This window comes from Asparagus officinalis, chromosome 7 (assembly GCF_001876935.1).
Source record: "Asparagus officinalis chromosome 7, Aspof.V1, whole genome shotgun sequence".
In the NCBI taxonomy this organism is placed as follows: Eukaryota; Viridiplantae; Streptophyta; class Magnoliopsida; order Asparagales; family Asparagaceae; genus Asparagus; species Asparagus officinalis.
The window spans coordinates 128,148,637-128,176,390 of NC_033800.1; the positions used below are offsets into that span (position 1 = coordinate 128,148,637).

At 40.6% G+C, this 27,754-nt stretch overlaps 1 protein-coding gene across 3 annotated transcripts in view; it reads left to right on the forward strand.

The window, feature by feature from the left end:
- The window catches only part of LOC109848541 (B3 domain-containing protein REM5-like), a 46,422-nt gene that overhangs the window by 13,034 nt on the left and 5,634 nt on the right, over positions 1-27,754 (forward strand). For all 3 annotated transcript variants that reach the window (XM_020418097.1, XM_020418099.1, XM_020418098.1), the window contains exon 4: positions 3,701-3,971. In XM_020418097.1, coding sequence (XP_020273686.1) covers positions 3,701-3,971 — 271 coding nt within the window. The remainder of the gene's footprint in view (positions 1-3,700; positions 3,972-27,754) is intronic.

The window sequence follows — 27,754 nt, forward strand, 5'->3', positions numbered from 1 at the left end:
AACAAATGAACCAAGGGGGCCTATTTATAGGCTCCCTTTACTGTGCCCGCGAAATGACAACTGTCGGCCACCTCTGGGTGGCCGCGAAATGACAACTGTCGGCCACCTCTGGGTGGCCGCGAAATGACAACTGTCGGCCACCTCTGGGTGGCCGCGAAATGACAACTGTCGGCCACCTCTGGGTGGCCGCGAAATGACAACTGTCGGCCACCTCTGGGTGGCCGCGAAATGACAACTGTCGGCCACCTCTGGGTGGCCGCGAAATGACAACTGTCGGCCACCTCTGGGTGGCCGCGAAATGACAACTGTCGGCCACCTCTGGGTGGCCGCGAAATGACAACTGTCGGCCACCTCTGGGTGGCCGCGAAATGACAACTGTCGGCCACCTCTGGGTGGCCGCGAAATGACAACTGTCGGCCACCTCTGGGTGGCCGCGAAATGACAACTGTCGGCCACCTCTGGGTGGCCGCGAAATGACAACTGTCGGCCACCTCTGGGTGGCCGCGAAATGACAACTGTCGGCCACCTCTGGGTGGCCGCGAAATGACAACTGTCGGCCACCTCTGGGTGGCCGCGAAATGACAACTGTCGGCCACCTCTGGGTGGCCGCGAAATGACAACTGTCGGCCACCTCTGGGTGGCCGCGAAATGACAACTGTCGGCCACCTCTGGGTGGCCGCGAAATGACAACTGTCGGCCACCTCTGGGTGGCCGCAAAATGACAACTGTCGGCCACCTCTGGGTGTTGTGGTTTTTGCTGTTTTTTCCGGTCTCGTGATTCGGTTGATTTAGATCCCGATTTGGCAGTAAATCTGATTCCTGATTTGGCAGTAAATCTGGATCCTGATTAGGCAGTAAATCTGATTCCTGATTTGGCAGTAAATCTGGATCCTGATTAGGCAGTAAATCTGATTCCTGATTTGGCAGTAAATCTGGATCCTGATTAGGCAGTAAATCTGATTCCTGTTTTAGCAGTAAATCTGGATCCTGATTAGGCAGTAAATCCGATTCCTGATTTGGCAGTAAATCTGGATCCTGATTAGGCAGTAAATCCGATTCCTGATTTGGCAGTAAATCTGGATCCTGATTAGGCAGTAAATCCGATTCCTGATTTGGCAGTAAAAGTATGCCTTTGGTTGGATGACTCGTTGACTCTTCGAACACTTGGCTTGATCCCGCACGCGAATGGACGTATTCCGTTGTTTGCGTGCAATTAGTCAATCTCGTCGCCTCGTTGGTTTGTCGGTTCGTGCCGAGCTGAGCAAAAGGGACCTATAAGCAATTTTATATGCCTACAACAAGCTACATGATGGTGAACACATATATTTGCTTTTATATGTTAACGATATGCTTATTGCTTCCAGGAATTCTTCGGCTATTCGAAAGTTGAAAGATGAGCTGTCATCCGAGTTTGAGATGAAGGATCTTGGAGAGGCAAAGAAAATATTAGGTATGGAGATCGAGAGAGACAGGGTGAAAGGGAGTTTGAAACTTACACAGAAGAGCTACTTGCAGAAGATGTTGAAGAAATTCAGCTTTGATGGCAATGCAAAAACAGTTAGCATACCATTGGCTCCCCACTTCAAGCTTTCAGCGTTGATGTTACCTGTTTCAGTTAAGGACAGAGATTATATGTCGAAGGTCCCATATGCCAGTACAGTAGGTAGCTTGATGTACGCGATGGTGTGTACGAGGCCAGATTTGTCACAGGCCGTGAGCATGATATCGAGATACATGCACGACCCCGGGAAGGGTCATTGGGAGGCCGTGAAGTGGATTCTACGGTATGTTCGAGGCACCGTGGATGTTGGTTTAGTATTCCATAAGGATGAGAAGGATGGACAGGATTGTATTAGATATGTGGATTTTGATTATGCTGGAGATCTTGACAAACGCCGGTCTACTTCAGGTTATGCTTTTACATTAGCAGGTGCACCTATATGTTGGCGTTGCACGCTTCAGTTCACAGTGGCTCTCTCTACTACAGAGGCAGAGTATATGGCAGTTACTGAAGCTATTAAGGAGGCTTTATGGTTGCATGGATTATTGGAGAACTTAGGGATCGCTCAGGAGACTATTCGGATATATTGTGATAGCATGTCGGCTATCTATTTGGCGAAGAACCAGGTTTATCATGCGCGCACGAAGCACATCGACGTCAGATTCCACTTTATACGTGACGTATTGGATGATGGAAACGTCATATTAGAGAAGGTCCACACGAATGACAACCCTACAGATATTTTGACCAAAGTTGTTTCAGGAGTAAAATTTGGTCATTGTATGAAGCTTTTGAACATCCTTCAGTGCTGAGGCCTTTGGAGGTCATTTGGGTGAACTACGTTCGGCTTGATTCCTTGGGCAAGAGGATACGTAGGCAATCTTTCAGATGCAGCCGGTATGATCAGTTGATTCAGATGGGGGGAGAGATCGCGTTTCAGCTCTAGATTGGTTCCCTGACTTGTTAAGGGACTATTGGATGATTTGGTGTCGGCTCAGTTTTTTGGTGGAAACATTTGCCGAGGTGGAGAATTGAAGAATTATAGGAAATCAGCAAAGGAATCAGCAGGTAGAAGCCAGACAGATCAGCGGTCGACCGACGCGGTCATCCGCCAACGTGCACAAAGCCTACTGGGAATCGAATAGTTGCATCCAATTGTGGGAGAGTTGAGAGAGATCAAGAGCTTTGTTTTAGGGTTTGATCTGAGAAATTTGTAACTCTACTTATATTCTCTGATTTCTAATAGTAAGAACTTCCCCCCCCCCTCCTTGCCCCGTGGACGTAGGCAACTTGCCGAACCACGTAAAATTACTTGTTCTTGTTTTTGGTTGTGTTTGCATATTAGTTGTGATTAGTTCGAGTTATTGTTCGTGTTGCTCAGAAAGCTTCCGCCGCGCACAACACCCATAGCTCCCGAGGGGAGATTTGCCACAAGCGCCACCATCGTGCTTCCCCTTGGAGCAATATCACAAACAATCTCGTTTTCTCTTCGAATATGAATGCACCACCACTGTTTTGATCTCTCGCATGCATCGTGCTCTCGTTGAAATTATAAGTGCCTCAGCTAATCATCCTTGGTTTTCTTTGTTCTCTATATCTTATGGGAACAACTCAACTTTGTATTGCTTCATAGCACAATCTTTTATTCGTATACAAAGCTTGTTTTTTTTTTCTTGATGTTGCTTGTGAAGCCTGTGTTCTCATTACTGCTTGCAATTTCTTGTTTTTTTTTTCATATGCCTTGCAAAACTTTTTTTTCTTGGATCTACGAATTTTTTTTTCTTGGGGTTGCTTGTGAAGCTTCTTTTTCTTGTTGTCGCTTGTGATGCTTTTTTTTTCTCAGAGTTGTCCTTGACATTAAAACTTTGTCAACAGTTGTTGAAATAACGGGGATACCATGATATTCAAGTCTTTTACAAGCTGGGCTTTACTAAGCATTTCGGTCAATGCTCAGCTTGATGGGGAGTATTAGAAGATCTTCTATGATTTTGTCATCTTTAAAGAGGAGTCCGGATTTGACGTATAAGTTAGTTAAACTTAGTGCCTTCTGCTTTAGAATTAGCCTTTATTAATTTATTTTCATATCAGAGTTCTCCTTTCATAATAATTCTACAAGGTGTATAAGTATGATGAACCACCCTCTTCTTAGTAACAAATGAAAAATATAAAATTATTTTCTTTGTTGTTTTTGGCTTTCAGAGAATTCCAGCAGGACTGGCTAAGAAATATAATCTCAATATGAAGAACTCAATAGACCTTCGAGATCCTCGGGGTACTTCATGGTCTGTAAAATTATCCACCTGGTGCGATGGGCGCCTATGTTTATCATCTGGTTGGTCAGATTTATACAAGGAAAACTGCTTGAAGGAGAGAGATGCTTGTGTATTGGAGTTTGTCCAAGGAGGCACTCTAGTAAATGTTCACATTTTTCGAGCTGCAGATCATATAGCAAAATCAATTCCTGGATCAGGTAAGGAGCTCTTCCAACTTTAATTTTCTATTTCAGTGAGAGTGGTATTTATCTTGCATAACATTATAACAAATAGCTTGCCGTTATTGATGTATTTCAAAATTGTATTTTAACTTCTAGTCCCACATTAGATATGGATCAAGGGTGATGCAGAATAGGACGATGGAGGGCGCACTAGAGGACAAAATAAGTGGGTCTAGTAGAAATCAAAAGTCACTATGTCAGTATAAGGCGAAATTCGCGCTGTCACTCGGAAATGGGCAAACGAGTAGGGCTCATAGCTTTGCCATGAGCACCACCATCTCCAGAGATCATGTACCCTAAGAAGGTTACCTGGTCAGCCAGAAAGTGACACTTCTTTGCATTTGCATACAACTTCTGTCCGCGTAGCAGTTCAAAGACCTATTTTAGATGAATCAGATGTTGCTCTACAGTGTACTGTGTGCGGATAGTGGGGGCCACCCACGTGCATGTGAACGTGGAGGGACCCACGTCCATGTGAGCACGAGAAACATTTGTGAGAGTTGAGTCGCGTGAAATATCGGGTCGGGTGAATTGTTTATTCGGACTGGATTTTTTCTAGGGCTGCAGCTATATATATATAGCTTGGCTTTAACCTAGTTTGGTGAGCCAAAAAGGTGCGGGTGCTTTTGGGCGGCTACGAAGACAGCAAAGAGGCTGGGTCTTGAAGGCGGTGGCAGAGAGTTGGAGGCGTGTGAGGAGATATTGGCGGCTGTGAATTTTTGCTGCGGGCGTGAAAAGCAAAGGCAGTCCCTTTTTTTGTTTCTTTTGAGAGAGAATTTGTAAGAGGGATTTGAGAGTTTGTTTGAGAGGGTTTAGAGTTTGTGAGATTGTAAACCCCAATTGTATCTCTCCCTCTAATAGTAGATCTCCCCCTCCCTGCCCCGTGGACGTAGGCTATTTGCCGAACCACGTAAAATTTGTGTTCTTGCCGTGAGACGCGCAGTCCTAGAGCTGACGAGAGGAAGAGCTGATATCTCACTTTGATGAGATATCTGGCTTTTTGGTTCTTGTTCCCTTTGAGAAACAAGAATTCCATTGTGATCTAATCTCTTGTTGTGCACGTTGCGCACCGGAGGTGCTGCCGAGATTTCCGCTGCGCACAACAAGTGGTATCAGAGCTCCGGGTTGGACTTGGGAGCTTGTTCGAAGGATTCGCTGAAGGATTCCTATTTGAAGATTAGATCGACAACATGGGAGAAACAAGCACATCGGGATCGTCTCTTTCAAAGGCGATACAAAGTCTGAGCATCAATAATACAAAAATTGATGTTCCGAAGTTCGACGGCAAGATCAATTTCGGTTTGTGGAGGTGTCAGGTGATGGACGCATTGGATGCACAAAATTTGGAGGAGACTCTTGAGTTACAAGAGAAACCCGCTGATATGGAGGATAAGGTTTGGAAGAAAATGAATAGTAGAGCTTGTGGAGTTATTCGGTCATGCTTGACACCGGATCTTATTTATGACGTAATGAACGAGACGTCGGCGAAGAGAATGTGGGAAACACTCAATGAGAAGTATCTGACGAAGGGCATTGAAAATCGGCTTCACTTGAAGAAGAGGTTTTACCAATTCAAGATGAAAAGGGGAGTTTCCATTCGGGAGCATGTTAATAACTTCACGAAGCTAATTTCGGATATGGCCAATGTAGATATCATGGTTGAGGATGAAGACAAGGCGATGCTACTATTGTGTTCGTTGCCGGAGGATGATTTTGGAACGTTTGTTCTCACTATGATAAATGGAAGAACTACGGTTAGCTACAAGGAGGTGACCTCAGCTTTGGTGAATTATGAGTTGAGGAAGAGTGATGGCGAACCCTCCGAGAAGGCATCGGGAGATGCATTAGCAGTTCGAGGCCGTGGTCCAAACCGTCGTCCAGGTGATCGCTCAAGATCGAAGTCAAGAGGTGGCCATAGAAATATTGGTAGGAATCAATGTCGCTTTTGCAAAGAAGAAGGACATTGGAAGAACGACTGCCCAAAGTTGAAAGACAAAGCTGGGAAGAATAAAGGGAAAGCTGTACAAGCTTCGGAAGTGAATGTTGTCAAGGCTAGTGACGACAATTCAGATACGGATTCTTCAGGCTATTCTTGCTCTGCATTACCGTCAGTTTGTTACGCTGACTCTACGGAGTGGATGATGGATTCTGGTGCTACATACCATATTTGCCCTAGGAGGGATTGGTTCTCCAGCTTTGAGGAGTTGGAAAGAGGGGATGTCGTGCTCATGGGTAATGATCACGTATGCCCTATTGGTGGTATTGGTACAGTACGGATCCGGATGTGTGACGGGGTGACTCGGGAGCTGAAAGAAGTGAGATTCGTTCCTCAATTGACGAAGAATATCATTTCGCTTGGAACTTTGGAGGCAGTTGGCTATAAGGTGATCTTGGAGAATGCAACTCTGAAGGTCACAAAGGGGTCCATGGTGGTGATGCGAGGTGTCAGGGAAAACAAACTTTACTACTTGAAGGGCAAGACAGTAAAAGGGGGTTTGGCAGCTTCGATTACCGCAGAGGAAGATACTACCAGATTATGGCACATGAGATTGGGACACACTGGTGATAAGTTCCTGCAGGTATTGGCGAAGCAGGGGCTATTGAAGGGTGCGAAGACCTGCAAGATGGAGCTGTACGAACATTGCATACTTGGGAAGAAGACAAGAGTGAAATTCGGCACCGATATTCACAATACCCAAGGTATATTGGACTATATTCACACAGATGTTTGGGGTCCTTCCAAGCACACATCACTTGGTGGGGCCAACTATTTTGTCACTTTCATTGATGACTATTCCAGGAGAAATTGGGTATACCCGATGAAGCATAAACATCAGGTCCTGGATATTTTTGTGGAGTGGAAGAAGAAAGTGGAGCTGCAGACAGGTAGAAAGGTAAAAACTCTTCGTTCAGACAATGGAGGAGAGTATAAGAGTGATCCGTTTCTGCAGTTTTGCCGGGATCACGGCATTAGACGACACTTCACAGTACGTGAGACACCGCAACAGAACGGGGTGGCTGAGAGATTGAACCGTACCTTGCTGGAGAAGGTGCGATGTATGATGACACAGAGTGGATTGTCAAGATCCTTTTGGGCCGAAGCGTTGGTTTATGCGAGCCATCTCGTGAATAGGTTGCCGTGCACTGCGATACAGGGGAAGACTCCATTGGAGCGTTGGTCTGGTTCGGTAGCTAGTGACTATGAGTCGCTTCGGATATTTGGGTGTCCAGCTTATTACCATGTCAGTGATGGTAAATTGAATCCGAGGGCGAGGAAAGCAGTCTTTGTGGGATTTAAAGATGGAGTTAAAGGCTTCAAGTTATGGGATCCACAAGACAAGAAGATAGTTATTAGCAGGGATGTCATATTTGACGATGTCATATTTGACGAGGCGTACATGATGAAGCTTCAAGTTCCTCAGCAGGTGGAGGAAGACCAGACAGGAGAGATATCACAGCAGGTGGAGGATGATGTGACTCCACCCACTCCAGAGAACACTGTATCCATTGAGGCTCCTACAGAGGTGACACTGGGAGGAGATGAGAAGACAGATGGGCAGATACAGGATACAGTAGATCATGGGACTCAGGAACAGGGTCATGTTCAGAGGACCATTGCAGCAGATAGACCGAGAAGAGAGATTCGTCGGCCAGCTAGATATAACGATGTCATGGTTGCATATGCTTTATCAGCAGAAGTCGTTGATAATTTGGTTCCTTTTACATTCAAGGAAGCAGAGTCAAGCTCTGATTCGATTAGGTGGAGGGAAGCCATGGAGGAGGAGATGCAGTCTCTTCATAAGAACGACACTTGGGAACTTGCAAAGCTACCGAAAGGTAAGAAGGCTATTGGATGCAAGTGGGTGTATGCAAAGAAAGAGGGATCTTCTATTGGGGAAATTAGATTCAAAGCCAGATTGGTTGCCAAGGGATATGCACAGCTAGAGGGCGTTGATTACAACGAGGTATTTTCACCTGTTGTAAAGCATTCGTCGATTCGTATTTTATTGGCATTGGTGGCACAGCTGGATTTGGATTTGGTCCAGATGGATGTGAAAACAGCCTTTCTACATGGAGATTTAGAAGAGGAGATCTACATGACACAACCTATGGGGTTCAAAGCTGCAGGAAAGGAAGAATTGGTATGCAAGCTGAAGAAGTCTCTTTACGGATTGAAGCAATCACCGCGACAATGGTACAAGAGATTCGACGGCTTTATGATTGGCCGAGGGTACACGAGGAGCCCATATGACCCGTGTGTTTACATGCACAAGCTACAGAATGGTGAGTGTATCTATTTGCTGTTATATGTTGACGATATGCTCATAGCTTCCAGGAATACTTCAGCTATTAGAAAGTTGAAAAAGGAACTGTCATCCGAATTTGAGATGAAGGATCTTGGAGAAGCAAAGAAGATATTGGGTATGGAGATTGAGAGAGACAGGGTGAAGGGGAGGTTTAAGTTGACACAGAGGAGTTACTTGCAGAAGATACTGAAGAAATTCAGTTATGATGGCAATGCCAAGGCGGTGAGTACTCGATTAGCTCCCCACTTTAAGCTATCAGCTAAGATGTCACCTGTTTCAGTTGAGGACCGTGAATACATGTCCAAAGTTTCATATGCCAATGCTGTGGGTAGCTTGATGTATGCGATGGTGTGTACAAGGCCAGATTTGTCACAGGCCGTGAGCATGGTATCTAGGATACATGCACAACCCGGGAAGGGTCATTGGGAGGCCGTGAAGTGGATTCTACGGTATATCAAAGGTACCGTGGATGTTGGTTTGGTATTTCAGAAGAATGAGAAGAACAGGCAGGATTGTATTGGTTATGTGGATTCTGATTATGCTGGGGATCAGGACAAACGCCGGTCTACTAGCGGATATGTGTTTACACTAGCAGGAGCACCGGTATGTTGGAGATGCACACTTCAATCTACAGTGGCTCTCTCTACTACGGAGGCAGAGTATATGGCGTTGATTGAAGCTGTGAAGGAAGCTTTGTGGTTGCAGGGATTATTGGAGAACTTGGGGATCGCACAGGAGACCCTTCGGGTATATTGTGATAGCATGTCAGCTATCTATTTGGCGAAGAACCAGGTTTATCATGCGCGTACGAAACACATCGATGTCAGATTCCATTTTGTTCGTGACGTTTTGGATGAAGGAGACGTCATATTGGAGAAGATCCACACGAAGGACAACCCTGCAGATATGTTGACCAAAGTTGTTTCCGGAGTGAAGTTTGGTCATTGTTTGGAACTTTTGAACATTCTTCGGTGTTGAGGCATTTGGAGGCCATTTGGTTGAACTACGGACGGCTTGATTCCTTAGGCAAGAGGATACGTAGGCAATCTTTATGATGCAGCCGGTTTGGTGAGTTGATTTTGATGGGGGTGAGACTGTTTGGACTCTCGTTCGGGTTCTCGACTTGTTGTGGATTGAGTTTGTACTGGACACAACAAGTGGGACTTTTGGTTGCTTAGGTGTCGGTTCAGTTTTGAGAAAACTTCGCCGAGGTGGAGAATTGTGAACGTGGAGGGACCCACGTCCATGTGAGCACGAGAAACATTTGTGAGAGTTGAGTCGCGTGAAATATCGGGTTGGGTGAATTGTTTATTCGGACTGGATTTTTTCTAGGGCTGCAGCTATATATATATAGCTTGGCTTTAACCTAGTTTGGTGAGCCAAAAAGGTGCGGGTGCTTTTGGGCGGCTACGAAGACAGCAAAGAGGCTGGGTCTTGAAGGCGGTGGCAGAGAGTTGGAGGCGTGTGAGGAGATATTGGCGGCTGTGAATTTTTGCTGCGGGCGTGAAAAGCAAAGGCAGTCCCTTTTTTTGTTTCTTTTGAGAGAGAATTTGTAAGAGGGATTTGAGAGTTTGTTTGAGAGGGTTTAGATTGTGAGATTGTAAACCCTAGTTGTATCTCTCCCTCTAATAGTAGATCTCCCCCCTCCTTGCCCCGTGAACGTAGGCTATTTGTCGAATCACATAAAATTTGTGATTTGTAATAGCTTGTAGGATCCCTCGACGCGCAGTCCTAGAGCTGACGAGAGGAAGAGCTGATATCTCACTTTGATGAGATATCTGGCTTTTTGGTTCTTGTTCCCTTTGAGAAACAAGAATTCCATTGTGATCTAATCTCTTGTTGTGCACGTTGCGCATCGGAGGTGCTGCCGAGATTTCCGCTGCGCACAACAGTGCAAGCTGTGAAGAAAAAAAAAGTGTGAACGCGGTTTCAATTTGTTTCCGCGTGAAGCCGGCCCACGAACCAAAGCCTCCCTATATAAACAATATTTTATTAGGGTTTTAGGTGAGGCATTGAGGGCTTGAGTGCGGGAGAACAAAAAGCAAGTGCAGGAGGAATTTGCGGCTGCGGCTTCGTGCAAACAAGAAAAGTTGACGAAGCAGGCACGGGGCTTTGGTGAAAACGCAGAGCAAAGAGGAGTTTTATGTGCAGGCTTTTGGTTTCTTTTGTAGAGAGATATTGTGAGGGATTTGAGAGTTTGTGTGAGGGTTTAGATTGAGGGATTGTAAACCCTAGTTGTATTCTCTCCCTCTATTAGTAGATCTCCCCCCTCCTTGCCCCGTGGACGTAGGCAATTTGCCGAACCACGTAAAAATTGGTTGTACTGCTTTTGTGTGATTTGTAATAGCTTTTAGGATCCCTCGACAGGTCAGTCCTAGAACTGATGAGAGGAAGAGCCGATATCTCACTTGGTTGAGATATCCGCTTCAGATTCTTGTCTCCTTGGTGAGACGAGAATTCTTATTGCGATCTGACTCTCTTGTTGTGCTGCTGAAGTGCTGCCGAAATTTTCGCTGCGCGCAACAAGTGGTATCAGAGCCCAGATTTCAGATCTAGGGTTTTTTAGTGGAGGAAGATTCTTGTGTGAAGCTTAGTTCTTGGAGTTCTCGGCTTCGGTGGAGATAGCATTAGGAGTTGCCGTTGGAGATTTCGCTTTCCTCGTGTGGATAGGAGATCTATTTGGAATCCGATCTAGGGTTCAGTTGGGTGGTTCCTAATTCTATCAAATTGAGTTGTCGTTGGAGATTTCGCTTTCCTCGTGTGGATAGGAGATCTATTTGGAATCCGATCTAGGGTTCAGTTGGGTGGTTCCTAATTCTATCAAATTTGTTCTTTCTCTACAATTTGAAGTTAGTTTGCAATGGGAGAAGAAGGTGAAAGCAGCAAGTCGATGGCGAGTACAATACAAGTTGGTTTTCAGAATACTAAAATTAGTGTGGTGAAGTATGACGGCAAAATCAACTTTGGTTTGTGGATGAGCGACGTACAGGATGCGCTCAATGCTCAGAATTTGGAAGAGACCATTATGGTCCACGAGAGGCCACCTAAATATGATGAGCCGGTATGGGAGAAAATGAATAGGAACGCTTGTGGGGTGATCAGGTCCTGTTTGGAACAGGAGCTGAAATATGATGTGATTGGGGTGACGTCTGCAATGAAGATGTGGGAAATTCTCAACAACAAGTATCTCACAAAGAGTGTTGAGAACAGGTTGCACTTGCTGCGAAGACTCTTCAGATTTCAGATGTCCAGAGGCACCTCGCTAGCGGCTCATGTGAACAACTATACGAAGTTGTTGTCGGACTTGGCGAATGTTGATGAGAAGATATCGGATGAGTACAAGGCGATTATTTTATTAGGCTCCTTACCGGATGAGGAGTATGATACCTCCGTGCTCACTTTGTTGAACGGGAGATCTTCTATCAGCTATAGTGAAGTGACTAACGCTTTGACGAACTACGATTTGAGGAGGAAGGATAAGGAGACTTCCCGCGCTAGTACTTCAGGAGAGGCCTTGTCGACGAGAGGTAGAAGCCCATATCCGAAAGGTGGTAATAGAGGAAGGTCAAAGTCTAGAGGCCGCCACCAATTAACAAAGAACCAATGTGCATTCTGCAAGGAGCAGGGACATTGGAAGAGAGACTGCCCGAAGCTCAAGGAGAAGGAGAATGGCAAGAAAAAGGGCCCGAAGGCCAATGAGGTGAATATTGCGAAAGGCGATGATTCCGATGATTCGTGCTTTTCTCTACTGATTACTCCGGAGGTGAACCATGTGGATGCATCAGATTGGATGCTTGATTCCGGCGCTACTTTTCATGTGACCCCTAGGCGAGACTGGTTTACATCTTTTGAGAAAGTCGACGGGGGCGTTGTTGTCATGGGAAATGATCAATCCTGTGGCGTTTGTGGGATAGGTACCGTACGGATTAGGATGCACGATGGAGTAGTCCGTGAGTTGAAGGAGGTGAGATTTGTTCCTCAACTGAAGAAAAATCTTATCTCAGTTGGAGCTTTGGAGGCGAAGGGATTCAAGGTGACTTTCGAAAACGCTGTAGCGAAGGTTACTAAGGGATCATTGGTGGTGATGAGGGGAGTCCGCAATCGGAATTTGTATTATCTGAAGGGAAGCACCGAGATTGGCCAGGTTGCTTCGGCTATTTCAGAAGCGGACATGAGCAGACTTTGGCACTATAGATTGGGGCACACAGGTGAAAAGTCACTGCAGGCATTGTGCAAGCAGGGGCTATTGAAGGGAGCCAAGAGTGGGAAGATTGAGTTCTGTGAGCACTGTGTTCTTGGCAAGAAGACGAAGGTGAAGTTCGGGACTGCCATTCATCAGACGAGGGGCATCCTGGATTACGTGCACACAGACGTTTGGGGTCCCACCAAGACTGCATCACTTGGTGGTCGACATTGGTTCGTCACTTTTGTAGATGACTATTCTAGGCGTTGTTGGGTGTACACCATGACGAAGAAGAGTGAAGTCCTAGATTTGTTTGTGGAGTGGAAGAAGAGATTGGAACTGCAGACTGGGAGAAAGATCAAGACGTTGCGATCCGACAACGGTGGTGAGTATACTTCTGACCCCTTTCAGCAGCTATGTCGAGACGAGGGCATAGAGAGACACTTCACAGTTAGTCATACACCGCAGCAAAATGGGGTGGCAGAGAGGTTGAATCGGTCTTTACTGGAGAAGATCCGATGCTTATTGTCGCAGAGTGGTTTGGAGAAGATCTTTTGGGCTGAGGCACTTACATATGCGAGCCACCTCATTAATAGGCTGCCTTCATCTGCGATTGAGGGGAAAACCCCTATGGAGATGTGGTCGGGAAAGCCAGCACATGACTATGACCAGCTCAAGGTATTCGGGTGCCCTGCATATTATCATGTTAGAACTGATAAATTGGAACCTCGAGCTAGGAAGGCCATATTTGTAGGATTCAAGCGTGGTGTCAAGGGATACAAGCTTTGGGATCCAGTTGATAAGAAGATTGTGCTGAGTAGGGACGTCACGTTTGATGAAGCTTCTATCTTGAAGCTTCCCAGCTCTCATCAGGTGGAGAGCGACCCGACGGAGGAGATATCGCAGGTGGTGGAGATCGATGCAGCTCCACATTGTCCAGATGGTACAGTATCCATGCAGGTGCCGACTGAGGTGACGCCAGGCGAGCACGACGATGACACGGAGGATACGAGTACAAATGTGCAGGATCAGGAACCGACGGCTCAGGTTCAGGATTCTATTGCGGCTAGGAGACAGAGGAGAAACATACAGATGCCAGCACGGTATGCCGACACAGTTGCGTATGCACTTCCGGTGGAGAGTATCGATGAGTTAGTGCCTACTACATTCAGAGAGGCCGAGCAGAGTTCGGAGGCTGATTCGTGGCAGGTGGCTATGCAGGAGGAGATGGAATCTCTTCATAAGAACGATACATGGGAGCTTGTTGAGCTTCCAAAGGGGCGGAAGGCAATTGGTTGCAAGTGGGTATACACGAAGAAGGAGGGCATTGAAGGCACTCCGTTGAGATTCAAGGCTAGGTTGGTTGCGAAGGGCTATGCACAGGAGGAAGGTATTGACTATAATGAGGTTTTCTCTCCGGTGGTGAAGCATTCTTCGATTCGGATTTTGCTAGCTTTGGTGGCACAGTATGGTTTGGAATTAGATCAGTTGGATGTGAAAACGGCATTTCTTCATGGTGATCTTGATGAAGAAATATATATGACTCAGCCATTGGGATTCCGAGCTGCAGGGAAAGAAAAATTAGTTTGCAAACTGAAGAAATCGCTATACGGTTTGAAGCAGTCTCCTCGACAGTGGTATAGGCGATTCGATGGTTTTATGCTTGGTCATTCGTACACTCGGAGCCAGTTTGATCCTTGCGTATATTTTCGCAAGTTGAAAGGAGGTGCGTATATTTATTTGTTGCTCTATGTCGATGACATGTTGGTTGCCTCTATTTCCAGGTCGGCTATAGATGAGTTGAAAGTTCAGCTTTCAAATGAGTTTGAGATGAAGGAATTGGGCGAGGCGAAGCGCATTTTAGGGATGGAGATCGGCAGAGACAAGAAAAATGGCAGAATTTGTTTGACACAGGTGGCTTATTTGAAGAAAGTTCTACAGCGATTCCATGTTAGCATGGATACGAAGCCAGTTAGTGTACCATTGGGAGCCCATTTGAAGCTTTCAGCTGGTCTCTCACCGAAGTCAGTTGAAGATCGTGAGTTGATGTCGAAGACTCCATATGCGAGCGCGGTTGGGAGCTTGATGTACGCGATGGTATGTACGAGGCCAGATTTGTCACAGGCGGTAAGTATTGTTGAATATCATTTCTCCATGATAATGTTTTGATGATAACAATTTATATTTTGTGTGCACTAACTTTCATATGCAGATTTCAATATCAGAATATGTACAAGTGCAAGTGAATATCAAGGCATTTTGAAGTGAAGAAAATGAAGAACAAAAGATAATGTATTTGAATTTTTCTTTGCTTAGAATATTTGTACAAGCCTTGATCACACACACGCACACACACACATTTTTAGAATACACTAACACAGGCTTAGTGTGTTGGTTAACTATAGAAATCCCCTATGTTAACCATTAGAATAATAGTTAAAACTTAATTATAAAAACTCATTATTTCTGAATTTTTGATCTTAATAGTCGACTAATTAGGATAGTAGTCGATTACTCATGTATATAACTCAAATACAAGTTTCTGTCTTTTTACAGTATAGTCGACTAATAGAGATTATAGTCGACTACTGAGATGTTTGACAGAAACATAAGTTTCTGTCTTTTTACAGTGTAGTCGACTAATGACTACAGTAGTCGACTACTGAAGAAAAATATAAATTTTCAAGTTTCTGTCTGAACTCAGTGTAGTCGACTAATTATCATTATAGTCGACTACTGAGAACATTTTCCGAAAACACAGAGTCTGTCTGAACTCAGTGTAGTCGACTAATGACTACAGTAGTCGACTACAAGAGACAGTTTTTCAGTTTTCAGAATTTGAATATCTGACAGTTTTTGGCCGTTTTTAAACGTTTTCAAACTTTAAAAACTTGTCTTTTCAAGGGGTATATATAGGTTATTTGTTCAGAAAAATTGGAAAAATATACATACCCATAAGCTTTGATTCTTGAGCAATTTCCTAAGTGAAAAACATTCTGATTTTCTGAAAAAGAAGAGTTTCTGAAATTGCCTATATACTTTCATCAAAAACAAATCAATTAGGCAATTTTACAAAGATTAAAAGAATCCTAAGCCACTGCTGCACATTATTACACATTCAAGGCTTATAGGATCATTGTGTTCTTCTTCAACAAGTTTTCTCTCGGTTGTGAGAGGGTTAGTCTCTTGGGTTAGAGATTGGTGTTCAAATTGACAAGGAGTTTGTCAATTGGTGTTGCAATTTGCAGGAACTTGCAAATTGGTCAGGTTTGCATTTGATTTTGTAAGTTTATTCAAAATCATAGTGAAAACTCTCAAGCGGGATTTGCTTGGGGACTGGATGTACACCAGTTTGGTGGAACCAGTATAAAATCCTTGTGTTTGTGTTTGCAAATTTCTGAGATTGCCATTTTTTCTTTGCAATTTATTATCTACTTTGCAATAATTTTAAAAGAACACTATTCACCCCCCCTCTAGTGTTCAAGTGTATCTATTTCAGATCCTACATTTGGTATCAGAGCAAGGTGAAAGATGGCATTGTCAAATACATCACAATTCAAGGAAGGTCACTCTACAAATCGTCCTCCAATGTTCGATGGCACGAACTACAACTACTGGAAGTGTAGGATGAAGATCTATCTCCAATCTCTTGGCTACGAACTTTGGAACGTCGTTGAAACAAAATATGAGAAACCAACAACTCCTTTCGCGGAATGGACTACATCTCAAAGGAACAATGCGAATTTGGATTCTAAAGCAATGAATGCCTTATTTTGTGCACTTGACAAGAATGAGTTCAATAGGGTGTCAACGGCCACATCCGCATATGATATTTGGCACACACTCGAGGTAACTCATGAAGGTACTACTAAAGTTAAAGAATCTAAAATTTCTGTTCTTGTGCACAGATTTGAATTATTCAAGATGAAGGAAAATGAGACTATTGGAGAAATGTTCACAAGATTCACCGACATCACAAATTCTCTTATTGGTCTTGGAAAAACATATACTCAAGTGGAGATGGTAAGAAAGATACTTCGTTCACTTACTCCACAATGGGAAAAGAAAGTTACCGCTATTGAAGAAGCCAATGATTTGTCAACTCTTACGGTTGAAAATCTTATTGGTAATCTTATGGCATATGAAGTACAACTTGAAGATAGGAAGAATGATGAAGAATCTAAGAACAAGAAAGTTCTTGCATTTAATACTACTTCAGATAAAGAAGATTCAGATGATAATGATGAAGAAATGGGCATGTTTGCACGAAAATTTCGAAAATTCATCAAAAGAGGTAATTTTAAATTTAAGAATTCAAATTCAACTAACCCTCTTTGTTTTAAGTGTAATAAACCAGGGCATATGAAGAAAGATTGTCCAATGTTGAAGAATAAACAAAAATCAAGTTATTTCAACAACTTCAACAATATTCAAAATAACAAGAAGAGGAAAGCAATGGCGGTCACTTGGGATGATAGTGATGAATCATCCTCAGATGAAGAAATTGAAGAAAAGGAAAGTGCTCACATGTGTTTCATGGCACAAGATGATGTAAGTGAAAATGAAGAGCTTTTAGATGCTTTTAATGAATTATATGAAACTTTTATAAGATTAAAAATTTCACATAATTTTCTTAAAGGTGAGAATAAAAGGTTACGTGAAGAAATTTCAGATTTAAATTCCTCTACTTATACTAATTCTCAATTAGTTGAATTAAAAGAAGAAAATTTTTCTTTACTAAAAGAAAATGATAATTTATCTAATGAAAATAAATATTTAAAATCAGAATGTAATAAGTTAAATATTCGAATTAATAGTTTAGATAAAGATATTTCTTCTTTTAAATCAAGATATGAAGATATATGTTTAAATGTAAGCAAATTTAATAAAGGAAAAGAAAATCTTAATAATATTCTTTCTTTTCAAAGAGAATCACAAAAGACAAAAGGATTAGGTTTTCAAATTAATAAAAACAAATCAAAGAATACAATTTTTGTAAAACCTTCTTGTGATTTGCATGATTATAAATATGAAAATTTGTATAAAAAGAAATCAAAATTCTTTTCTATTTGGGTTCCAAAAGAATTATCTTCTTTTAATAAGAATTTTTATATTTCTGATTTTATTAAAAATATTTGTTTATCATCTAATTATTTAAGTAAATCAAACTCTTCATGGGTTTGGTTTCCTAAAGGCTAATTTAAAGGACCCAACATAGTATGGGTACCAAAATGTAAATGTTTATTTTTTCAGGTACCCAAGAAAGATAGGTGGATTTTAGATAGTGGTTGCTCTAAACATATGACTGGAAATATTCAATTGTTGTCATCTTTTCAAAACAAGGATGGAGGTACCGTTACTTTTGGAGATAACAACAAAGGAAAAGTCATCGGTATTGGTTCCGTAGGTAATCCAAACAAACCTATCATTGATAATGTTTTATTAGTTAATGGTCTTAAACATAATTTACTAAGTATTAGTCAACTTTGTGATAAAGGTTATAAAATTGTTTTTGAAAAAGAATCATGCTTAATTTATGATATTGATTTAATAACCATTATTTTTAAAGGTTATAGAAAAAATAACATATATGTGTTATCAATGAATAATATTTCAAATGAACATTGTCTTATTGCATCATCTAATGATTCTATTTTATGGCATAAACGTTTTGGACATGTTAACTTTAAACATATGTCTAAGATTTCTAAAAATGATTCAGTAAATGGTTTGCCTAAGATGTCATTTAAAAATAATTTTTGTGATGCATGTCAACAAGGAAAAATGCACAAATCTTCTTTTAAATCTAAAAATATAATATCTACAAATAGACCATTAGAATTAATTCATATAGATCTTTTTGGTCCATCTAGAGTAGCATCTTTAAATGGAAGTAGATATGCATTTGTTCTTGTTGATGATTTTTCTAGATTCACTTGGGTAATTTTTCTTAAACATAAAAATGATGCTTTTAATGAGTTTTCTATATTTTGCAAGAAAATTCAAAATCAAAAATCAACTTCTATTATCTCTATACGTAGTGATCATGGAGGTGAATTTGAAAATGAATTATTTGCAAATTATTGTGATCAACATGGTATATCACACACATTCTCTTTTCCTCGAGCTGCTCCACAAAATGGAGTTGTAGAAAGGAAAAATAGAACCTTACAAGAATGTGCTAGAACCATGTTATGTGATAGTAATTTACCTAAATATTTTTGGGCAGAAGTCGTATCAACAGCTTGTTATGTATTAAATAGAGTTTTATTACGACCTATTTTAAAGAAAACATCTTATGAATTATTTTATAACAAAATTCCTAAAGTATCTTACTTTAAAGTTTTTGGTTGTAAATGTTTTATCTTAAATACAAAGGATAACTTAGATAAATTTGATTCAAAATCCGATGAAGGAATTTTTGTTGGATATTCTAATCACAGTAAAGCATATAGAATTTATAACAAAAGAACACAAGTTATTGAAGAATCTTTACATGTTTCTTTTAATGAAAGTTTTTCAAAAATACCTATTATACTAAATAATGATGATGATGTAATTGATACCATACAAGATACTCCTATGATAGATATTACAAAAGATGATAATCTACAAAATGATTTACCTAAAGATTTTGTAGAAGTTAAAAATCATCCACATGATTTAGTTATAGGAAATATATCTGACAAAGTAACTACTAGATCACATTTTAATTTGATTGCTCATAATGCTTTTATTTCAACTATTGAACCTAAAAATATAAAAGAAGCACTTCTTGATGATTCATGGATAATAGCTATGCAAGATGAACTTAATCAATTTACTAGAAATAATGTTTGGGATCTTATACCTAGACCTCAAAATAAATCCATTATTGGAACAAAATGGATTTTTAGAAACAAATTAGATGAATTTGGTCAAGTTGTTAGAAACAAAGCTAGATTAGTTGCTCAAGGTTATAATCAAGAAGAAGGAATTGATTATGATGAAACTTATGCACCAGTTGCACGATTAGAATCAATTAGGATTTTACTTGCATTTGCATGTTTTATGAATTTTAAATTATTTCAAATGGATGTTAAAAGTGCTTTTTTAAATGGTTTTATAAATGAAGAAGTTTTTGTAGAACAACCTCCAGGTTTTGAACATGAAAGTTTTCCAAATCATGTTTTTAAACTTAAGAAAGCATTATATGGTCTTAAACAAGCACCTCGTGCATGGTATGATAGATTAAAGAAATTTCTTTTAACTTCAGGTTTTGATATTGGAAAAGTTGATTCAACATTGTTTATTAAGAAAATAAATAAAGATATTTTACTAATTCAAATATATGTAGATGATATTATTTTTGGTTCTACTAACAATAATCTTTGTCAAGAATTTGCTAAGAATATGCAGGATGAATTTGAAATGAGTCACATGGGTGAACTAAATTTCTTTCTTGGACTTCAAATTAAACAATTGAAAGAAGGAATTTTCATCAATCAAAGCAAGTACGCAAAAGATTTACTTAAAAGATTCGGATTGGAAAATTCAACAAGCAAACCAACACCTATGAGCACTACAACATCTCTTGACAAAGATGAAAATGGTAAGAATGTTGATCAAAAGCTCTATCGAGGTATGATTGGATCACTTCTTTACATTACTGCTAGTAGACCTGATATTATGTTTAGTGTATGTTTATGTGCAAGATTTCAATCAAATCCTAAAGTTTCACATCTTAAAGCAGTAAAAAGAATATTTAGATATATTAAAGATACTACAAATTATGGTTTATTTTATCCAAAAATAAGAATACTAAAAATTCTTGGTTTAAAAATCAAGTTTGTTTTGGTACCCAAGAACTCTTGGTACCAAAAGATTTAGGGACATGACCCCTATCATTAAAGCTCAAAGTCCTAGGGTTATGAACCCTCTTGGACATATATGGTGCACGGGATCGGTCATAGCAATAATTACTCAAATGACCCTTCCGATTGCAATGTGTACAATGGAAAGGAAGCATTTGCTTATGTTGACCATTAAAAGGTGCACGTGGAACATTTGCAAATAAAGATGGTCTTTTAAGATTATTTTGCAAATGAGAAACATTTTGAAATAATGTTGGTCTACTTGAAATATTTTGCGATTTAGAAACTTTTCGCAAATCAAAACAAAACTTAGCTAAGTGACCAACTCTACCACAAAAATCACAATGATACACGTGAGCATGCTTATGATGAATAATGGGTGCATGTGTGTGTTCATGTGATGAAGAAGTTACATGAGATGCACAAGAATGATTAATATTCTTATGTTTTTGTACATCATAACAAAACTTAGCTAAATGACTTTGACGGCCGCAAATAGAACACTTGTAAGTTTTGCTATACATGTGTGGATAATGAGTGGATGATTTTGATTTGGTCTTGGCACAAATGTTCATAAGCTTCTTATGGTTATTAATGCATATTTTCAAAGTTGAATCTAAAGATGAAATACTATTTTTCATAAGATTCAAATCTTCATTTTTAGGCACATATGCATTTTTAGAAGTAGAACATAAATAGTCATTTATAAAAGAAGCTGTATTATTTTGTATGTTCTTTACTTCTAACATGGCATTATCTCTTTCATGAGTTAAACTAGCAACGTTTGAAGTTAAAGAAACATGATCCAATTTTAATTTTTCATTGTTTTCTTTAAGGATCACATTTTCATTAGAAATAGTTTCAAACTTAGATGCTAACAACTCATGATCGGATTTCAAAATTTCATGCTTGCTTTGTAAATTAATGAAATCATTTTGCAATTTGTTAAAGGCATGTAATAATTTTTCACTAGCACAAGCAAGTTCATCATTAGGTAAATCATTTATGGTTTCGAACTCGCAAACCTCACTAGGGCTATCGCCTAGTGGCCGTGTGCATGATGCTCCACATGAACTTGAAGCGGGATCCTCCAAAGCTTGTCGGATCGCCTCCAAGTCTCCTTGATGTGCTTCTATAAATATCCATAAGGTGTAAGCACTATCAAAATGAACAAACTTGTTAGACATAGATGAGTTAAAAGCATTTAACAAATATTCTAACAAAATGTTGTTCATAGTAAACATGCGATGATCATTTTTATTCCACTTGGATTTCTCCAAAATGGGCACAATATAAGCATCATCTATAATTTCCCATAAATCAAAATGTTTAGATCTAACAAATAGTTTAAATCTAACACACCATTGGGCATAGGGGAAATTGTCTAATCTAGGAGCAACACTAGAATCATAGCCTAAACAAGATGCATCATTCATATCCATAATTTGTAAAAATATGCAAGCAAGATACAAATGCAATCAAAACAAGATTAGCACAAAAAGATAACTTGGATCTTTAACTCAAGGCGATTAGACCTTAAATCAAAGAGCACCAAGCTCTGATACCAATTGTTAGACCCTAGAGGGGGGGTGATTAGGGTCTTATGCTAATCTAATCCGATTAAATGCCAATTAAAATTAATTAACAAGTATATTCTTGCAAGATAGATATACAAGAGTTATGTGCAAGAATAAGCAATATGAACAAAGGTAAATATCCTAGCAATGATATATACTATGAGATATATGCAAGGATATATGAGCTAACACAAGATGATATATCCTATCAAAGAGATATACAATATGATATATGTATAGGATATGTAAACTAACACAAGGGGTAAACAATCTAAACAAGATAGTGGATGATATAGATAATGAGCTAATGACAATGGCGATATAAGATATGAACATAAATATGAATGAACGCCAAAGCACACTCAAACAAGCAATATGATCACGGAGTTCGGACCTTCCGTCCTACGTCTCCGCTCCCCACTCCCGGGGAGAAATCCACTATCAACCGGGTTTTCTACGTTCACCCGAATAACGTTTACACCTCACAGTATCGGTTTTCAACGCTCACCGATCAACGTCACTCCTCACACTCGGTTTCTAGCTCACCGAAAACCTCACTACACACTCACAATGTAACAAATATAAATTTGTTCTCTACAATAGATGAGAACACAATGAAAGCACAACTCAAAGTTACAATCTCTCACCACCCAACTATACTATGTATGAAAGATACAATAAGCTCAATGTGGGTGTGTGTAACAATGAGTAAAATGAAATCTAACTTAAATAGCAAACTAGCAATAATAAGTATATGAAAATCAATAATGAAATTGCTAGAGAAAAGAGTTAGAAAACTTCTCTATAAACACAAAGAAGAGGATGAAGAGGATTGAGAATGAATCCCTCAATCTGCAGTGAAAACTTCCCTCAACTGGTGATGCAAACTCCTCTTTGTAACAACAAACCCCAAAAACAAACTAAACAAACTCAAACCCTTGTTTAAAACTTTCTTAAACTTGTTTTTAAAACTCTCTTAATCAGTTTGAAAAGACATCAGCAATGGGGTATATATACCCACTAGAAATCTCAGCAAAAAATCCCAAACAAATGACAAAACAGCCCCCAGAGAAACAGCTCAGAAATAGCCGTTAGAAGTCCAACGGTCATATTGTCGGTCGACCGAAAATCCCGTGGTCGACCGGGTGGAAATTTCGGTCGACCGGTGGTAAATTTCGGTCGACCGGCGGAAATTTCGGTCGACCGACGGTACTGAAGCAGGTATATCTGATTTTATAAAATCGGTTAAAAATAGTAAAACAGCTCCAAAAATTATGAAATTTTGAAAGAAGGTTCTAGACATGTATAAAAACATATTAGAGAAAGAATTTATGAAAAAGAATTTCCCAGTTGAGAGAAATAAATGTTTTAACACAGAAATACAGTTTCTGAAAATCTGCTGTGATACACGATTTTGTAAAATCAATTAGGCACAGTAAATCAACTCCAAAAATAGTAAAATTTTGTGGGAAGTTTCTAAATATGTAGATAAACATGTCAGAGAAAGATTTTTTCAAATATCACTTCTCATTTGTAAAAACTCATCAGTTTTGTAAAACATGCACGAACATGTGCACGAACGAAAACGTGAATTTGTAAATTCCTTTAAACATAACAAATCAATTCCAAACTTGATGAAACTTTGAGAAATGTTTGCAAATGATATTTTGAACATGTTACAAAAAGAATTTTCCAATTTGCATTTCCCAATTATGAAATCTCATTATTTTGCAAAAGTGTTCAAAACATGAAAAAAGTGATATACATGAAGTTTGATGTTTTGACATAAACAATGTTTTGAAACTTTGCACAATGATTATATAGACTTGATAATTATGGCGCAATCCATCCATCCTCCAACTACGTTGTTTGTCTATAATAAATAAGAAAACACAAATACTAGACAAACAACATTAGTGGTAAATTGTTTGTTAAACATCATCAAAACAAGAAGGCCAACAGGATATACTCACTAAGGTGGTTCCGAACAACAAGTTTGATCATTGTCGAAACTTGTTGCACATCCGTAATTGTTGAGGCCGTTGATGGCCATTTGGATGAATTACGTTCGGCTTGATTCCTTGGGCAAGAGGATACGTAGGCAGTCTTTCAGATGCAGCCGGTTTGGATTAGTTGATTTTTGATGGGGGTTGAGATTGTTTGGACTCTCGTTCGGATTCTCGCCTTGTTGTGGATTCACTTCGTACTGGACACAACAAGTGGGACATTTGGTTGCTTTGGTGTCGGCTCAGTTTTGAGAAAACTTCACCGAGGTGGAGAATTGTGCGGATAGTGGGGGCCACCCACGTGCAAGGCTGTGAGAAAAAAAAAAGAAAAAGAAAAAATGAACGCGGTTTCAATTTGTTTCCGCGTGAAGCCGGCCCACGAACCAAAGCCTCCCTATATAAACAATATTTTATTAGTGTTTTAGGTGAGGCATTGAGGGCTTGAGTGCGGGAGAACAAAAAGCAAGTGCAGGAGGAATTTTGCGGCTGCGGCTTCGTGAACCAAAGCCTCCCTATATAAACAATATTTTATTAGGGTTTTAGGGTAGGCATTGAGGACTGGAGTGCAGGAGAACAAAGAGCAAGTGCAGGAGGAATTTTTTGTTGGCGGCGGCTTCGTGCAAACAAGAAAAGCTGACAGAGCAGGCTGTGCACAAGAGGGGAACGCAGAAGCAAAGAGGACGTGCAAGGAGCTTTTTGCGGCTGCGAGCAAAGAGGAGTTTTATGTGCAGGCTTTTGGTTTCTTTTGTAGAGAGATATTGTGAGGGATTTGAGAGGTTGTGTGAGGGTTTAGATTGAGGGATTGTAAACCCTAGTTGTATTCTCTTCCTCTATTAGTAGATCTCCCCCCTCCTTGCCCCGTGGACGTAGGCAATTTGCCGAACCACGTAAAAATTGGTTGTACTGCTTTTGTGTGATTTGTAATAGCTTTTAGGATCCCTCGACAGGTCAGTCCTAGAACTGATGAGAGGAAGAGCCGATATCTCACTTGGTTGAGATATCCGCTTCAGATTCTTGTCTCCTTGGTGAGACGAGAATTCTTATTGCGATCTGACTCTCTTGTTGTGCTGCTGAAGTGCTGCCGAAATTTCCGCTGCGCGCAACATACTGTAGATCAGGATATCATCAAAGTAAACCATAAAGAATTTCCTATGAATACCTTAAAAACTTGGTTCATCAGCCTCATGAAAGTACTCGGAGTGTTGGACAACCCAAATGGCATTACCATCCACACATACAACCCGTCTCTTGTCTCGAAGGCGGTCTTCCACTCATCACCTGGCCTCACCCTAACCTAATGATATCCACTCCGCATATATATCTTTAAAATCACAGTCGCACCATGTAGTTGATCAGGTAGATCATCAAATCAAGGGATAGGAAACCTGTATTTGATGATGATCTTGTTCACTGCCCTACTATCACTGCACTCACACCAATAACCATCATGTTTCAGCACCAACAAGGCTAGAACAGCACATGGACTCATGCTCTCTCTGATCAACCCCTTCTCCATCAACTTGACGACTTGCCTCTGCAACTCTTCGTACTCCTTCGGGCTCATCCGCTATGCAGCTTTGTTCAAAATAGAAGCACCTGAAACAAGATCAATACAGTGTTGAATGCCCCTCATAATAGGTAATCCTCGTAGAATCTCCTCTGGAGTCACATCAGCAAAATCTTTTAGCACGGATTGCACCTGGTATGGGATAACCGCTTTCTCCCCGTTCTCCTTTATGATCACTAGGGCAAAGGATACTGGAGTTTCTTTGGCAGACTCATTGAAATTTGCTCTCGAGAGTAGACTACTGCTTACATCTTTAGTTTGTCAAATGTCTGTTAGGCTCAATGTAATAGTCAATCCTTCCTTCTTGAAGGTGTATGTGTTCCTGAATTCGTCATGCCTTGTCTTGAGATCAAGCTGCCACGGTCTACCCAAGAGTATATGGCAAGCATCCATCGGTACTACATCACACCACACTTCATCCTTATATTTCTTCCCGATGGAAAATTGCACGAGACATTGCTTTCTAATTTTCATGTCATTCACTTTCTTCAACCATGACAACTTATATGGTTGAGGATGATCTTTTGTCTTCAGAGCCAGTGTCGCCACCATAGTTGTAGAGACCACGTTCTCACAACTTCCTCCATCAATGATCATATTACAGGCCTTTCCCTTCGTCATGCACTTTGTGTGGAAAATGTTATTCTTTAGCGACTGTTCATCTTCTGTTGCAGTCATGTTTAGTAATTGACAAACCACAAGGGCCTCGCCATGATTAGCATAAACAATCTCAGTTTCCTCTTCCCCTTCAACCTGCTCAGCATCCGACTCATCAAATGTCAGATTAATGTCTTCTTCCACTAGCATAACCAATTGTCTATTCGGGCAATCTGAGGCATACTGTCCGAGTCCTTGACACTTGAAATACCACACCTTCTTGGTTTTACTAGACCTTGCTGCTTGGTCTGGTATAGTTTTGTAGGACCCTTGCTATTGTTGGGGTGGTTGCTTTGATAAGAGTTGTGTATCTTCAACTGCTGGTCTTCCCCTTACCCTTGAGTTATTTTTCAACTTTCAGAGGAAGTCTACAGACATCCTCATAAGTTCAGTATTGCTGCAAATAGACCACATTAGAAATCTCCAGGCGGAGACCTCCCAGAAATCGAGCAATGGTTTGTTCATCCTCCTCCACAACATCACACTGCATCCTCAAATGGTCAAACTCATTCATGTATTTCCCTATTGACGTGCCACATTGTGAGAGGCCGTGATAGTCAATAAAAGCTTCCTGCCTATAATGGTCAGGGAGAAACTTCCGCTGCAACAGCTTCTTCATCTTCTCCTACATCTCCACCTTCGCTTTTCCTTCCCTTGATTGCTGTTTCTTAACATGTTCCCACCAGATGGATGCATGTTTTCTCAATTTAATGGCAACCAATTTCACTTTATTACTCTCTGACAGGTCTTTAAGATCAAAAATCCGTTCTACTGTGTTCAACCAATCAATGGACTCATCGGGATTAGCCTTACCTGCAAACTCTGTAATCTCAATCTTCATTTTGATGCCCCGCAAGGGATCATATCGGAATTCTCATTGCACTCCATGGCTATGCCTCCTGTCCGTGAAAGTTGCCCTCTTCTTCACTTTCCTCCCTCGAAATTCAGAATCAGACCCCTCTTCTGTCTGCAACTTGAACAGCGTCAGATGCTGTTGGAGTTTTTGAACCTGCCTTCTGAGATCGTCGTTCTCCACATTGCATAGATCTCGCTGCCATTGGTTCTCGTTGTCCGCCAAATTCCCTCTTCCCTACGCACCACGATGTCCACCACGACCCACCACGATGTCCACCACGACCATGTCCATGAACTTGTTTGGCCATTGGGAAACCAGATGCTCTAGTACCAAATAACGCCAAATCTATATGGAAGAAGACTGCACTAAGAGAACAAGAACAATTGATACAAAAACCACCTCTAAATTGTATCAAGTCGGATACTGGAAGGAACCCTAATTCTAGGCTGCAAAATTTTATTCAATGATGAAAACTGCCTACATAATATTGTCTAGCAACTATTTATACTAGATCCACTTATCAACCCTAAACAAGAGTTAATCTCGACTATACAACTTATTAGATCTGAGATAAAACACTAAAACATCAAATCAAACATAGAAATGACGATTTCACCCTGCAGACAGTCCTGAAATGCACCGAGAGGGTGGTGCTCATGGCAAAGCAATGAGCCCTGCTCGTTTGCCCGTTCCCGGTTGACATCGCAAATTTCGCTTTATTCTGACACAATGACTTTTGATTTCTACTAGACC